Here is a 15470-nt window from a genome sequence, read left to right on the forward strand (position 1 = left end):
AAAATGAAAAATAAAAATTAAGCTAGAATATTGCAGTTTACGGCGAGCCTTGTCGCACAGATCGTCGAAACCGCAAGCGCTGTCGGCGCGAACAGCGGTGCGCGTCGTGCAGTTTGCACCGTCATCGCAAGGTACATTCGCCCGCGCGGTTTGCAGCTTGCGCGCCACTTTCGTTCTTTCGATCGGCAAACTTGCGCTGCGCGGTAACGCTGGCAGCCGCGACGGCGGCCGGCATGCCGAGCGCGTTTGGCCGTTTGACATGGTTTCACTCCCAAACCTGCAGCGCTTCGCTTTTACCGCAGCGTCGCAGCGTTATCGGCATGTGTGCATGAGACAAAGAATGAGTAAATATCACCGGGTTGTAGTTCATGTCCAACGATAGGTCTTTCTTATTCGCCTGTCTGTAGCGATCAGCGATCTCCACCCTTAAGACAATACGGAGATCTACCAGCGTCAAGTGAACTGGATATGCCGGGTGTTTCTTCCGAAGAGAGAGCGCGAATTGTTTCTCTTTACCGGCACCAAGTGCATCAGCGTGAGATTGCCAGGATTACGAATCGCTGTTTGCCTACAGTTAACAGAATTTGCCAGGCATTCCGCGATGATGGACGCCTCTGGAACCTTCCCCGCGGACACAGGCAGCGGGTGACCGACAGCGATAAGGACTTACTTGTCATACAAGCTTTGGAAGACGCACTGTTGCTTACATCTCGAGAGATCAAAGACAGCTTGAACCCCTCCGCCAGCACATCAACAATCAAACGTCGACTGCCCGAGGCGCGGCCTGCCGCCGTCGCGGCTGCCAGCGATACCGCGCAGCGCAAGTTTGCCGATCGAAAGAACGAAAATGGCGCGCAAGCTGCAAACCGCGCGGGCGAATCTACCTTGCGATGACGGTGCAAACTGCACGACGCGCACCGCTGTTCGCGCCGACAGCGCTTGCGGTTTCGACGATCTGTGCGACAAGACTCGTCGTAAACTGCAATATTCTAGCTTAATTTTTATTTTTCATTTCTCCCTTTCAAATGTAAGAACCAGAACAGAAGCGACATTATCTCACTAGAGGGGGATCGCGCAGTGCGGCCAAACCGGATGCGCACGCCTCTCAATGGTGATGACTGGACGGCGCGCACTATATCTTCGCTTATGCTTGGTCCACGCGCTCCGCTGTTCAACTTTCATTTGACGCCAATAGTACATCCAACAGACATTATAAGCTTTCAGCAAGCATGCTCATCCCTCAGCCGCGTACAGACATGACGTCCGCCTAGAGCCATTAATTGGGAACACGACCGGGGAATTAAGACATGATACAATTTCGGCTTCTCGTCTTGATCTCAAAACACTTTACTTAAACCAGAACTCTCGCGGGCATTCCTGACCGGAACGACACGCATTGAGCGCTAGCGTAACCCATGGTCCAGATAACGTAGCGATTCCATTCCAATTCCAGATTACTGCATAATCGCCGGAATCTGACAGTTGTCAACAGAGAATCATAGAAACGAAGGGAAAGCAGCGAAACTAGTCTTTACATAATTTCTTCTCAGGTTTCTGGCTCAGTGGATATGCGTCGTACTGTAAGCGATTGCTTTTTTTTTCTTTTTTTTCGCAGTTTTACTGTAAAATATTGATACCGTGTAAAAGCGGGAACGGTACATTGGTTGGTGCTTAGCTAATAATTTATGAATCGCACTCATTTCGTGAATTCAGCCACACTTTTGGTTATAACACGAATGCTGAGACCTAAGCAGGCTGATAGATTAGTTTGAACAAGTTCACCTAAAAAAATCAGGGATAACTCAAAACGGCGAGGATGGACGACAAATATGAGGTCATGATTGGTCAATTTTTTTCCTTAATATTTTCCTCTACTTCTGCATTCCTTATTAACGAAGCTAGTGCAGTATACTCCTGAACAATGGTCCCCCTTAATGAGCACTAGTAGTAGCTGCTTTTACTTCAGCTTACGTTTACTCAGTTTGCCAATCTATCCATCCTTCAGCCACATGGTCAATAACGATCCAACTTTCTGGATGCCAATGTAATTGTATCTGTCTCCGAGAGACATTCCGAGCCTTTCGAGCATATCAAGCAGGAAATGACGAGAAAATGGCAACACAGGGAAGAAGGCACTTACTTTCCTATCCACGATGCCCTCTGCACACACCTTTTGCTTGTCAAATGTTAACACTTTTCGTTCGCTGATAATGGAAAAGTGGAAAAACGGGAACTGAAATAACCTGAGGCAAGAAATCTTCAAGTTTAATTCTCATCTATGTCGTTGTCGGATCCTGCCGCTTGTATATTTCCATAGCCAGGACGTTCATTTTTGCATACAAGACCATTACTTACCTTTGAAAGCACATGGGGACGTCATGGTCCTAGATATCACGGTTCTTGTGCCATTCACGCTAACTCAAGAGGCATGACGCATACAGAGACCCAGCCTACGAGTCTCTCAGTGATCAATATTTCTCTCGAAGCTATTTTATTTCCATTGTGCAGACTTTTCTATAAACGTCAAGGAGTATTTGCTAAGAAGTTAATCAGAAGACGGTTCGTGGGGCGATTGACGTTTTCGTTTATATCCTTCTTTTTCAGGGAGAAGACCAGGACGAGCGTAGCGTAGTACCGTGCAATCGGTGGGACTACGACACCGAGAAAGACGGCGAAAGCATCGTCAGCATGTGGAACTTGGTGTGCACTCGCGACAAGCTCTACTCCGTTTCGAAATCCACGTTCGGACTGGCCCCCATGCTATTCGTTCCCATCGCCGGAATCGCAGCAGACCGCGTGGGTCGCAGACCAGTCTTGTCGACGTGCGCCATCTCCACATTGCTCGGCAGCCTGCTGGCCGCGGCGTCTCCCTCTGCGGGAATATTCATCCTGTCGCGCCTTGTCACTGCTGCCATGGCAAGCGCAACAATGCTGATGGCATTGACTGTGCTCTACGAAGTGACCGGGAATGAGCACCGGGCTACGTACATATTGACAGCCAACGGCATCGCCATGCTTGTGACGTCTCCGCTGGTGCAGCTTCTTTCGACGCTGAAGCCAAGGTGGGTGCTCTCACAAGCTCTGCTCGTCACGGTCACGGCGATAATGGTCTCTTGGTGCTATTACCTTGACGAGTCCCCCGTTTGGCAGATTGCCGCGTGGAGGCTACGGGCAGCTGAATTCACCGTACTCCGAGCAGCCCGGATGAACGGCATAGAAGTTCACAAGGCCACAGCAACATTTCAGGCGTTGAAACAGCAGCTCCTGAAGCGGGATACCAACACCACGTCGGTGACTGCTGGCGCTACCAGCATACTCCGTTCGGCTTCCCTTCGGCGGCGCGCATTTTCTGCACTCGTGACGTGGTTTAGCGTGAGCTTTGCACTTTATGCCTCAGGCTTGGGTGCCCCGCTCGAAGAACTGTGGGCTCTCGCATCCTTTCTATGCAATGGGCTCATTCTCATCATAGCCTTCTATGGTATGAAGCAACGAGGCCACCGCGTGACTCTGTCAGGCTTACTAGCTTTCCTCGGCGCCTCAAGCGTGCTGCAGATGGTACTCTCGCATTGGAACTGGGTCGCCGTACTTCCTCTGCCGAGGATAATGATGTCCAGTGCGTCGGCGATTGCCATGTTTCTGAACTACGCCTACACCGCGGAGGTGTACCCTACGACGATTCGAAGCTTGGGGCTTTGCCTGTCGTACTCCTTCGGCCGACTTGGCGTGCTTCTGGCTATAGGCCTCGAAGCATCCTTGCACGAAGAACAGCTCTTGGTCGTTGGGGCCATCACGACAGCGCTGGCATTTGCGAGCACAGTAGCGGTCCAGTGTCTTCCCGAAGTATATGTCGAGAAGCCCGCCGAAGTCCGCCCAGTTCTGAGCGAAGAGCAGCGCAAGGAAGCCCTTAAAGCATCTTTGACATCCACCACGGCATCGCAGAAGTCCCTCAAGCCACAAAAACCGGGCAAGTACCATGGGCCATGCAAGAGGAAAGCAAACTCAAGACGCGGTACCGCGACCGAAATTTCGGCGGCAGCATCGGCAGGGGCAACATCGCTAGCGGCAGCCTGTTCCCAAGAGGAAAGTGTTGGCCCTCCTGAGCTAGCCTCAGCGATGCCGGTGTGCAAAACGCCATCGCAATAACTCAAGAGCATCGAATATATGCGAGCTGATTAAGGAACACGAGCTTTTACTATCTTTAGCTAAATTGATTTTGCGGTTAAGGGTTATTAGTGAATTCGGATACCTTCTGCTGCATGTTTTTTTTTTTTCGTGGGCGCAAGTTTCTCACTTTTCCTTTCTTTTTCTCAGTGCGTGTGAATTATATACCCGTGGCTGCTTAAGGCAGATTTGCTGGCGCAGCTAATCCTTAAATCCCTATTATAGCGTCTGACGCATTCAAAAGGTAAAAGGTGTTAATTTGATTCTCAGCTGCCATATGAGTCTCATTCAATGTACCCACTCCATACTTAAGGTTTGCGGGCTTTTTTACTACCTCAGTAATATTTGCATAAATACTACAAGGTAGCAGAGCCGTGCTTCTGCGAAACTTGCCACACTGTTAGAAAAAATGTATCGGGTGCTGTTTAGACTAGACTCTGTACCAAGTACTACTTCGAATCTACCTGCTTGCTACCTTGGATAATTCGGACTCAGTAGGAGATACATTTATTAAGCAGTTAAAAGGTTTTACGGACCGCTAACTAAAAATCCCGAGCAAGTGCCCCTACCCATGCAAGCACCCCACCTCTACTTTTGAGTGACTTGGAATAAGTACCAACTATCGAGCAGCTATTGCCAACTGTGTTGATGGGGATGACAATGATGATGATGATCGGGCAACTGGCCTTCCTTTTCTTCACCCTGTTCACCGCTTTATGCGTTCTCACCGGACCACTTGGCTGCAGTCTTTTTTGTCAACACTTATGAAATTGCATATTAAATTACGTAAACTGATGCAATTATTTAGAAAGAAATTGTTTAAGCGCACTTCTGCTGAGGCCCAATAGCTCACCGTAGCGAGGTATATGCATAGCCATACCTTTCGTCAGTCGCCACTTCCGTCAAATGTGCGAAGTGCAGTGCTTTGGAATATACGCGACGTAGAAGGCAAGAATGCATTCGTATACAGTCAAAAAGAAACGTTGAGGTTGTGGAATAGTATCGACAAAGTGGGAGAAATGTGCGCGCAACTGCGCACCGTTTGGGAAGACATTTGCAATGACAAATGGGGAGGGTTATGGCTGGCACCCCTGCCTCCTCGTCATTTGCGTCGGCCATCAACTTTCCAATTTTTCGGCAACCAGTGTCCGAAAAATAGCGAAGAGCAAGTTGTGAATAGGGTAGCTAGAATGGGGAGGTGTGAAGAATGGCACCTGGAGGCTGGCCGCAAAACGCGTTCCTGCTGCATGACGACGCTGCGGGAAGGGGCGCTGTAGTTTCTCGCGGCGTGTGTATACTTCCAGGCGCGCAAATGATTTGTCGTGCTTGGTCTTTCCGCTTGAATGCTCTCGATGCTGGCAATTATTTTTTTTTTCAGCATTGCAGGTGCCAAGATAATTTAATGGAGTGTTTCAATGCTCTCATTGCACGTAGAAACTGCACGCACCAACCACGCAGACGATACAGCGAGGAGGGCTCTTGCATCCACCTTTTGCCGAGGTTGGCGCGCTTATGCCTTGCCGAAAGTACAGTTCATAGGAATCACCATGGAAGGCCAATGCGTTGGAACAGCTTTGAATGTTTTGCGCGCACATTAGTCACATATTTGCGATTGTAATAGCACTTTAAAGGGAGGAAGTTAATGCAATATATCAACAATGTCCTAGAAGAAAAATTCTAAAAAGTACAAAATGCTTATTGCATAATAAGAGTTTATGGCATATAGCACAGTCAATGAAGAGCATCACATTTTTTACAAAGCACACAGTTTAACCCTCTTGACTTTGTTGTGAGCACCACACTTGTTTAACCCTCTGAGCAATAAGCGAACATGTGATGCATTAAAACATAGCCATCGATCGTGTTAGAGCAGTGGAATACTCCGTGCAACCAATCTGTGGCACATTGGCTGCTAGAAACAAGAAATCCTTGACCACTTTTGCATGCAGTCATGTAGTGCTGTATACACTATTGAGTCTGTCCTCGAGGGTCTGAATAAGGTTGTACAAACAGGCTGATGGGTACAGAAGACCCCCCTCCCCCGCCATGTCCCACTGTTTGAAAGCTTCTGCTGGCAATTGGTGCGGTACGTTCTCTTATCACAAGGCAGGCATCCCTACATGCCTTGCGATCAGTCAAAACGATGCACTTCTGGGCTACATAGCCCGCAATGTAATAAACCAGGTGTGCATCACTGCGTTTCTACACATAGTCCACATGGTACACGGCAACTTCTGTCGCTTCTGTTGCTTCAGCAAGTAGTGCACTGTCGTCCAAAGCTGTTTCTTTATTTTCTGAGAGCAGCTGCTACTCCGACAGCAGCGAGTCTAAAACTACAGGGGACAAAGTTTCTCCTGTGGTGCTCTTCGCCAAGCTGTAAAAGCTCATGAACTACTCTAAAAGCTTAACAGAGCTGCACTACATAGACCACGAGAGCTACCTTGCACAGCGCTGTGGCCTACGAGACTGACAGGCTGACGGCGCCCCCGATGGAAGTGCCAAATTTTCCACCAGTGGCAGGAACGCGCAGCGGGGCCTAGCTAGGTAATGGTAGCGGTGCCACGGTCTTCACACCTCCCCATTCTAGCCACCCTATTGTGGGGCTGCATAATACTAGTACGATTACCGTGTAATTAGTACTCGTTACTAACAAATGCCAAGGTTAACATCGAGGAGCCAGCCAGCCAGCTTCCCGCCGTGCCGACCGCCCAGCCCGATCATGTCACCGCCGCCGGTGACACAAATATTGCCTATAGGATTTATTGCGATAACAATTATATGGCACTCCAGGTGCATTTCTGCCGACGGCGTGATGTTTCGTATGAGGTCCAAGTACGGTATCATCGTCGCCGCGTGCCGTATGTGTGAGTGAAAGCACGCAGACGTGAGCCGATGGTGGTGGCTCAATGTCGCACAATGCACGGGAGGAAAGCGGGTAGAAAGCATGCCGTCTTCCGTCGAGCGCAAGGCCCTGGGCGGAGGGGAGGGAAATGGGGTTTCCTCCGGCGGCAGCTGCATAAAGCCACGACTGCGCAGGTCGTATCTTTAAAGTAATCTGTGATATTGACAGAGTCTAGGTGTCTCTCGATGGCTCATATTTTCGTGTGCACGTCTCACTGCAGTTTGCATTGAAGCAATAGGTAGCACGAAGGTCACCTCGCTCACTGCTGCTGCCGTGCTTCCTTGCACCAGCATTTTGATAGCGAGCATTGGCGGTCATCAAGTGTGATGTGTTCATGTTTGCCTGTGCGTGCGTGACACCATGCTTGTTAATTTAGTTGGTAAGCGAATTTTTGCATGCTTATACGGCCGAGAAAACTTCTACACCTACTTCATATATCTCTCTAATGATTTGCTATCGCTTTTGATGCTTCGCTTTACGGGCGAAACTGCGACTGTTTTTACATAAAACAGTTGCCGGCAGAATAAACTCTTGTCTTAATATATTCTGTCGTGAAATATGATTACGATTATAAAGCCAGAGCACAAACGAGAACTGCAGTACAGTCGAACCCGGCTATATCGAACCCGCGAAAAAATGCCTATCAGTTCGATATGGAGCATAATTCTATATAAGCCTGCTAAATAATTGGATGTCATAAAAGCACATACCATTTACAAAATCATTTTATTAATGAAACTAGCTGAGATTCGCATGAAATATTACTGCATTTTCTTCTGCTTGGGCGCACGCACTTTTTCACATTGTCTAAGGAGTCGGAGCAGCTGAGGCTGCAACCATCCGCATTCGCGCAGAAGCACCGGACTAGTGTGGGCGCACCAATCACTCCGGAGGATGTGGGCAAAGGACCGTCATTGCGTTCCTCATTGTGCCCACATTCACTTGGGCTCGGTACGGTGTCTCCAATATAGTCTTTGTTTTAGGGCTTTCCCGTGGTCGCGACAGCATCATTTGCACTCACCAACTCGTCCACCGTTGATTCGTCAACGGCTTCCGCATATTCTGACAGCTCGCTCCAAACTTCGACAACACCAGCAACGGCTTCGTTGCATTCATCAGAATTTACAGTCGTCACCGAGCATGCGGAAGCCGGCACGGCTGAAGCAATTTCGGATGGACTACTCGTACACGGCCGTACGTAATAGACGTCGGGCGCCACGGGCACCGTGTCGCGAGTTTGGCCGCTTTAGCCCTAAACTCCCCCTTATTCTACAAGACTGCAGAGAGTGCTCCTCGGAATCTTGCACGCTACGGGGACAACCGATTTCTCACAGCGTTCGACCCAATTTATTATTTCGAGCTTCACGACGAAAGGCGAATTCTGCCGCTTCATCACGGCAACAGTGCGGGAGAAGGCCCACAAGACACACACACAATGAACCAGAAAAGCAGCAAGACAACTCGCACTTTCGCTATCTTGCGCGACGTGGCACAAGCGCCTCTGATTGGCTGTCCGAGCAAGCGCTGCGGGCGGGCCAGGATCATTTTTTGCAGGGTGTGTCGACGGCTCGTCCGAGGCAGCACGGTCGCGATAAGGAGAGTGGTTGGATGGAGCCTGTACTAGGGGGCCCGACCACTAGTGGTTTTTCTGATTATTCTTTTAATAAAGTTTGTCTATCGTTCTCTTAACTACCACACGCAGAAACAAAGCAACAGCGCTCGCATTCGATGCCATAAATGCGGAAAAAAGTATATATATATACTGTCACCCAGCTATTACAACTAAAACAGTTCACCACCGACAGATTGGCAAAAAAGTCTGCCTTTAGCGATGGCTGGTCCTCGGAGAGCACGCGCACAACCACGAACTTCGTCGTTCTCGCTTACGGGTCCCGTGTCATCACGTGCAAACTTATTTCGCGTCATTGCTCCACTCTCAAAAGCGATCGGCCCGGTCGCTTCAAGGGCAGCGGGCGCGCACTATGGGCAAGAGTGCCAACATGAAAAGACAAAAAAAAAATTACCGACGATTACGTTACTTCCTAATGCGAAATTTGAGCGCAGCAAATAAGCTGTTTCACCTTTTCGATAGATTGAGGCAAAGAAATCGAGCAACACATGTATGCGCTATCACAGAATTTTTTTTTTTTTCACACGTATTCCTTTAACAAAGACTCCACTAACAGTTCTTGACAGTCATGAAGGAAGCTTTGTGGTCGGAGAAATAGACTGATATATGTTCGACTTGGTACACCAATGCTTGATTCTCAAAGACGAGATCTATACAAGTGCCTCGCGAGGTTGTCACAGCCGTGGGACGCGTTACGAGCGAGAGGAACGGGATGTTCTCCCGCATAAGTGTTAGGAAATTGCTGTTTGTCTTTATGTCAAACCGCCACCGATCTGGCTCTCTGATTGCCACCGCACAGGGCGAACGGCAGCGGCAATTTCGGCTCGGGCGGTGCACATATACAGATCCGCCGCCACCGATCTGGCTCTCTGATTGCCACCGCACAGGGGTTGCATTGGAGGAGGAGCGAAGAAAGGAATTAAGTTCGAGCCGGCGCTTTGACAACCGGAGACTCGCAGGAAGAGGGGGGAGGGGGGCGGCGTGTACACCCAGCGGCAAACGATGGGGGCAGAAGCGCGCGCAGCAAGCGGACAACACGATAAATGGAGGAGGGAAGAGATAGCACCGACTGACTGACACCTCCTCTTTCTGCATGGCGGCGACGGTGTTCTATGCAGTCACGTTATCTTGACTCTCTAGCGGCGTCAGCGGCATCCAGCGGTATCAGTCGGTCGCTGCTAGCGCTGGGGGGATGAAAGGGTGGCGGAGCTGGTTACGAGGCCGACGACAACGCCGACGACGACGTGAAACCCAGGAACGGACGCCAAAGAGCTGCGCTCTAAAATATACAGGAATGCACACAATGCTAAGGCGGTTTGTGAGGGTTGCTTAGCCCTGGTGGTTGGATGGAGCCTGTACTAGGGGGCCCGACCATTAGTGGTTTTTCTGATTATTCTTTTAATAAAGTTTGTCTATCGTTCTCTTAACTACCACACGCAGAAACAAAGCAACAGCGCTCGCATTCGATGCCATAAATGCGGAAAAAAGTATATATATTGTCACGTGGTCGTGACGTCAAAGAACACAGTAGCAAAACTGTGAAAGGCAAAAACTAGCTTTTATTGGGCGAACCTGTGCCCACAAAACAGGCTACACTTAAAGCACAACGAGAGCGGCGAACACAGTCGGCGATCGTCGTAAATCTGATCGGCGGGTCAAGCGCGTCGGCTTTTATAGGGCAGTCGTCGAATGTTCCAGACTAATCGTTTGGACCCGCGTGCCTTCCACAAAGTTCTACACCATTCGCGTTACGCGGACATCAGATAACGCAAGGTTCGGCGACAACAGACAGCCGGGTAGAAGCATCGATAACTTTCCAGAAACATCGGATACATGCAGGCGCGTCCGTCGCTGTGCGATTACAGTTGTTAAGCGGCGAAACGTGGTCGCCCGATAAAGATAAGTACACGTGTCAATACCCCCCTCTTAAAAAGCATCGACCCGATGCTGCAAACAAACGAAGTTAATAAACAAAAGCACTCGTAGCAAAGAAAAGAACAAAAATTACGAAGTTCGTCAGCGTCCGTAAAAGGGTTTAAGGCGCACCACGTGGACCACTTCAGATCGTGCGCGGCGCCGCTGTGAATGCGAAATGCCGTCTGGCACGACCTCATAGTCCAGAGCGCCAATACGTCGGATGACCTTGTAGGGTCCGAAATAGCGTCGGAGTAGTTTCTCACTGAGTCCTCGTCGGCGTATCGGGGTCCAGACCCAAACACGGTCGCCAGGCTGGTACTCGACGAAGCGTCGTCGGAGGTTGTAGTGTCGGCTGTCGGTCCTCTGCTGGCTCTTGATTCGCAGGCGGGCGAGCTGTCGGGCTTCTTCGGCGCGCTGGAGATAACTAGCGACGTCAACATTCTCCTCGTCAGTTACGTGCGGCAGCATGGCGTCAAGCGTCGTCGTCGGGTTCCTGCCGTAGACCAGCTTGAACGGCGTGATCTGTGTTGTTTCTTGCACCGCCGTGTTGTACGCAAAGGTTACGTACGGCAGGACCACGTCCCACGTCTTGTGTTCGACGTCGACGTACATTGCTAGAATGTCGGCGAGGGTCTTGTTCAGGCGCTCCGTGAGACCATTCGTCTGCGAATGGTAGGCAGTTGTCCTCCTGTGGCTTGTCTGGCTGTACTGCAGAATGGCTTGGGTGAGCTCTGCTGTAAAAGCCGTTCCTCTGTCGGTGATGAGGACTTCTGGGGCACCATGTCGCAGCAGGATGTTCTCGACGAAAAATTTCGCCACTTCGGCTGCGCTGCCTTTTGGTAGAGCTTTAGTTTCAGCAAAACGGGTGAGATAGTCCGTCGCCACGACGATCCACTTATTCCCGGATGTTGATATCGGAAACGGCCCCAACAAATCCATCCCAATCTGCTGGAATGGTCGGCGAGGAGGTTCGATCGGCTGTAGTAATCCTGCTGGCCTTGTCGGTGGTGTCTTGCGTCGTTGACAGTCTCGGCATGTCTTGACGTAACGGGCGACGTCGGCGGTCAGACGCGGCCAATAATACCGTTCCTGTATTCTCGACAGCGTCCGGGAGAATCCGAGGTGCCCAGCGGTTGGATCGTCGTGTAGGGCGTGCAGTATTTCTGGACGCAGCGCTGACGGTACAACAAGAAGGTAGCTGGCGCGGACTGGTGAGAAGTTCTTCTTCACGAGCAGGTTGTTTTGTAGCGTGAACGACGACAACCCGCGCTTAAATGCCCTAGGGACAACGTCGGTGTTTCCTTCCAAATACTCGACGAGGCCTTTTAGCTCCGGGTCTGCTCGTTGCTGTTTAGTGAAGTCGTCCGCGCTTATTATCCCAAGGAAGGCGTCGTCGTCCTCGTCGTCTTGCGGCGGGGGATCAATGGGGGCACGCGATAAGCAGTCGGCGTCGGAGTGTTTTCTTCCGGACTTGTATATTACCGTGACGTCATATTCTTGTAGTCTGAGGCTCCACCGCGCCAGCCGTCCTGAAGGGTCCTTTAAGTTAGCTAGCCAACACAATGCGTGATGGTCACTGACGACTTTGAATGGCCTGCCATAGAGGTAAGGACGGAATTTAGCTGTAGCCCAAATGATGGCGAGGCATTCCTTTTCAGTCGTAGAATAGTTGCTTTCCGCTTTTGACAGCGACCGGCTAGCATACGATATCACCCTTTCAAGTCCTTCTTTCCTCTGGACTAGGACGGCACCGAGGCCTAGGCTACTCGCGTCAGTGTGGATTTCGGTATCGGCGTCCTCGTCGAAGTGTGCAAGTACCGGCGGCGACTGCATGCGTCGTTTGAGTTCTTGAAATGCCTTGGCCTGCGGCGTTTCCCACTTGAACGCGACATCACATTTGGTTAGATGTGTTAGCGGCTCCGCGATGCGTGAAAAGTCCTTGACAAAGCGCCTATAGTAGGCACACATGCCAAGGAATCTGCGCACTGCCTTCTTGTCGGTTGGCTGCGGGAACTTTGCGATGGCAGCTGTCTTCTGGGGGTCGGGGCGTACTCCTGATTTGCTGATCACGTGGCCTAGGAACAAAAGCTCATCGTAAGCGAAACGGCACTTTTCCGGCTTCAGAGTGAGCCCTGATGACTTGATGGCTTCTAACACTGTCGCAAGCCGCCTAAGGTGATCGTCGAAATTTCCGGCGAAGACAACGACGTCATCCAGGTAAACAAGGCACGTCTGCCACTTCAGTCCGGCTAACACCGTGTCCATGACGCGCTGAAACGTTGCAGGCGCCGAGCACAGTCCGAATGGCATGACCTTGAACTCGTAGAGGCCGTCTGGCGTGATGAAGGCAGTCTTTTCGCGATCTCTCTCGTCGACTTCTATTTGCCAGTAGCCAGACTTGAGGTCCATCGACGAGAAGTATTTAGCGTTGCAGAGCCGATCCAATGTGTCGTCTATCCGTGGAAGGGGGTACACATCCTTCTTCGTGATCTTGTTCAGTCGACGATAATCGACGCAGAAGCGTAGGGTTCCGTCCTTTTTCTTTACCAGGACTACAGGAGAGGCCCACGGGCTTTTCGATGGCTGGATGATGTCGTCGCGCAACATTTCGTCGACTTGTTGCCTAATAGCTTCACGTTCTCGCGTCGAAACTCGGTAAGGGCTCTGGCGGAGTGGTCGAGCGCTCTCTTCGGTTATTATGCGATGCTTTGCAACTGGTGTTTGTCGAATCCTCGATGACGTCGAAAAGCAGTCTTTGTATCGTCGGAGAAGACTTCTGATCTGTTGCTGCTTACTCATAGGAAGACTTGGATTCACGTCGAAGTCTGATTCAGGGACAATGCTCATCGGGGTAGATGCGGCTGAATCCGAGAGGACAAAGGCATTGCTGGCTTCCACAATTTCCTCGATGTATGCGATTGTCGTGCCCTTGTTGATGTGCTTGAACTCTTGGCTGAAGTTGGTTAGCATAACTTCCACTTGCCCTCCGTGGAGTCGAGCGATCCCTCTTGCGACGCAAATTTCACGGTCGAGCAGTAGATGTTGGTCGCCCTCGATGACGCCTTCTACGTCAGCGGGTGTTCCAGTGCCGACGGAAATAATAATGCTGGAGCGCGGCGGGATGCTCACTTGATCTTCGAGCACACTCAAGGCGTGGTGACTACGACGGCTCTCCGGCGGTATCGCTTGATCTTGTGACAGCGTTATCGATTTCGACTTCAGGTCGATGACTGCGCCATGTTGATTCAGGAAGTCCATGCCGAGAATGACGTCTCGTGAACACTGTTGGAGGACAACGAAGGTGGCAGGGTAAGTCCGGTCATGAACGGTAATTCTTGCCGTGCAGATACCAGTCGGCGTAATCAGGTGTCCTCCAGCGGTCCGAATTTGAGGGCCTTCCCATGCAGTCTTAACTTTCCTCAACTGGGCGGCGATGGGTCCACTCATGACGGAGTAATCGGCTCCTGTGTCTACTAAGGCGGTGACTGCATGGCCGTCGAGAAGCACGTCGAGGTCGGTGGTTCTCTGTCTTGCGTTACAGTTAGGTCTTGGCGTCGGATCACGGCTGCGTCGTGTTGAACTGAAGTTGGAACGTCGCGTCGTCAAGTCGTCTTTCGTCGGTGTAGTCTTGGCTTGCTGACTTCGTCGGGACGGCGGCGTGTCGTCATTAGGTCGTCGAGATGGTTTCTTTGTCGTCTTCGTCGGCGGCGGAGGATCTTCGTCAGTTCGACGAACAGCAACCGCACCTCCATCGGTTGCTGCTTTTAGTTTTCCGGATATGGGCTCGCTGACCGGCCCCGGGCTGGGCCAGTGTATGGTGGGCGCTGCGGCGACAGGTAGCGGCCTGGTGATGGCGAACGCGACGGTCGTCGAGAGCTCCACTTAGTAGCGGCGAGGTAGTCGGCGATATCGCGAGGTCTTTCGCCAATCTGTGGTCGCGGCGCGTTAACGGCGAACCCTCGAAGTCCCATCTCCCGGTATGGGCATCGGCGGTACACATGGCCGGCTTCGCCACAGTGGTAGCAGAGCGGGCGGTGGTCAGGAGCGCGCCAAATGTCAGTCTTCCTCGCGTAGGTGCGCTGGGCGACGGGTGGTCGTGCTGGCGCTGGCGGCGGCGGACGACGGAACTGCGGCGTGACAGGGCCCTGGCGCGGTCGCGGAGGGGGACCTTGACGGCGTGCGACGGCGGCGTAGGTCATCGCTTGCGGCTCAGGCTGGGGCGATACAGGGGCTACTCCAAGTTGTTGTTGGAGCTCCTCTCGCACGGCGTCGGCAATCGAAGCCACTTGAGGCTGTGATGGTGGGAACAGCTTTTGTAGCTCCTCCCGCACGACCGCTCGGATAGCCTCGCGCAGGTCGTCGGTGGCCAGTGATTGAACTCCAGCGTAGTTCGTCGAGTTTGTGCGGCGGTCGAATTGCCGGTTTCGGATCTCGAGTGTCTTCTCGATGCTGGTGGCCTCGCGAAGAAACTCGTCGACGGTCTTCGGTGGGCTTCGTACCATTCCGGCAAAAAGTTCCTCCTTCACACCACGCATCAGCAGGCGGACTTTCTTCTCCTCGGGCATTTCAGGGTCGGCATGGCGGAAGAGACGGCTCATTTCTTCCGTGTAGATCGCGGTCGTCTCATTAGGTTGCTGCACCCGGGTTTCTAATAGCGCTTGGGCTCGTTCTCGGCGTACGACGCTTGCGAACGTCTCCAGGAAGCCGCTTCGGAAAAGTTCCCAGGTCGTTAAGGTGGCTTCTCGGTTCTCGAACCACGTCCTGGCCGCGTCTTCCAAAGCGAAGAAGACATATCGCAGTTTGTCGTCGCTGTTCCAGTTGTTAAAGGTTGCGACTCTCTCGTACGTCTCAAGCCAGCTT

The 15470-nt window shown here is 51.6% G+C and overlaps 1 protein-coding gene across 1 annotated transcript; it reads left to right on the forward strand.

The window, feature by feature from the left end:
• Nucleotides 1–2688: 2688 nt before the first annotated feature.
• Nucleotides 2689–4143, forward strand: LOC126538378 (solute carrier family 22 member 7-like). Its single transcript, XM_050185226.2, has one exon. The coding sequence runs from the start codon at nucleotides 2689–2691 to the stop codon at nucleotides 4141–4143; it is 1455 nt and encodes a 484-aa protein (XP_050041183.2).
• The last annotated feature ends 11327 nt before the right edge of the window (nucleotides 4144–15470 follow it).

The sequence above is a fragment of the Dermacentor andersoni genome, chromosome 3, assembly GCF_023375885.2.
Source record: "Dermacentor andersoni chromosome 3, qqDerAnde1_hic_scaffold, whole genome shotgun sequence".
NCBI lineage: Eukaryota > Metazoa > Arthropoda > Arachnida > Ixodida > Ixodidae > Dermacentor > Dermacentor andersoni.

Coding starts and splice junctions, on each gene's coding strand:
- LOC126538378 (XM_050185226.2), top strand. CDS start 2,689: ATGTGGAACTTGGTGTGCACTCGCGACAAGCTCTACTCCGTTTCGAAA.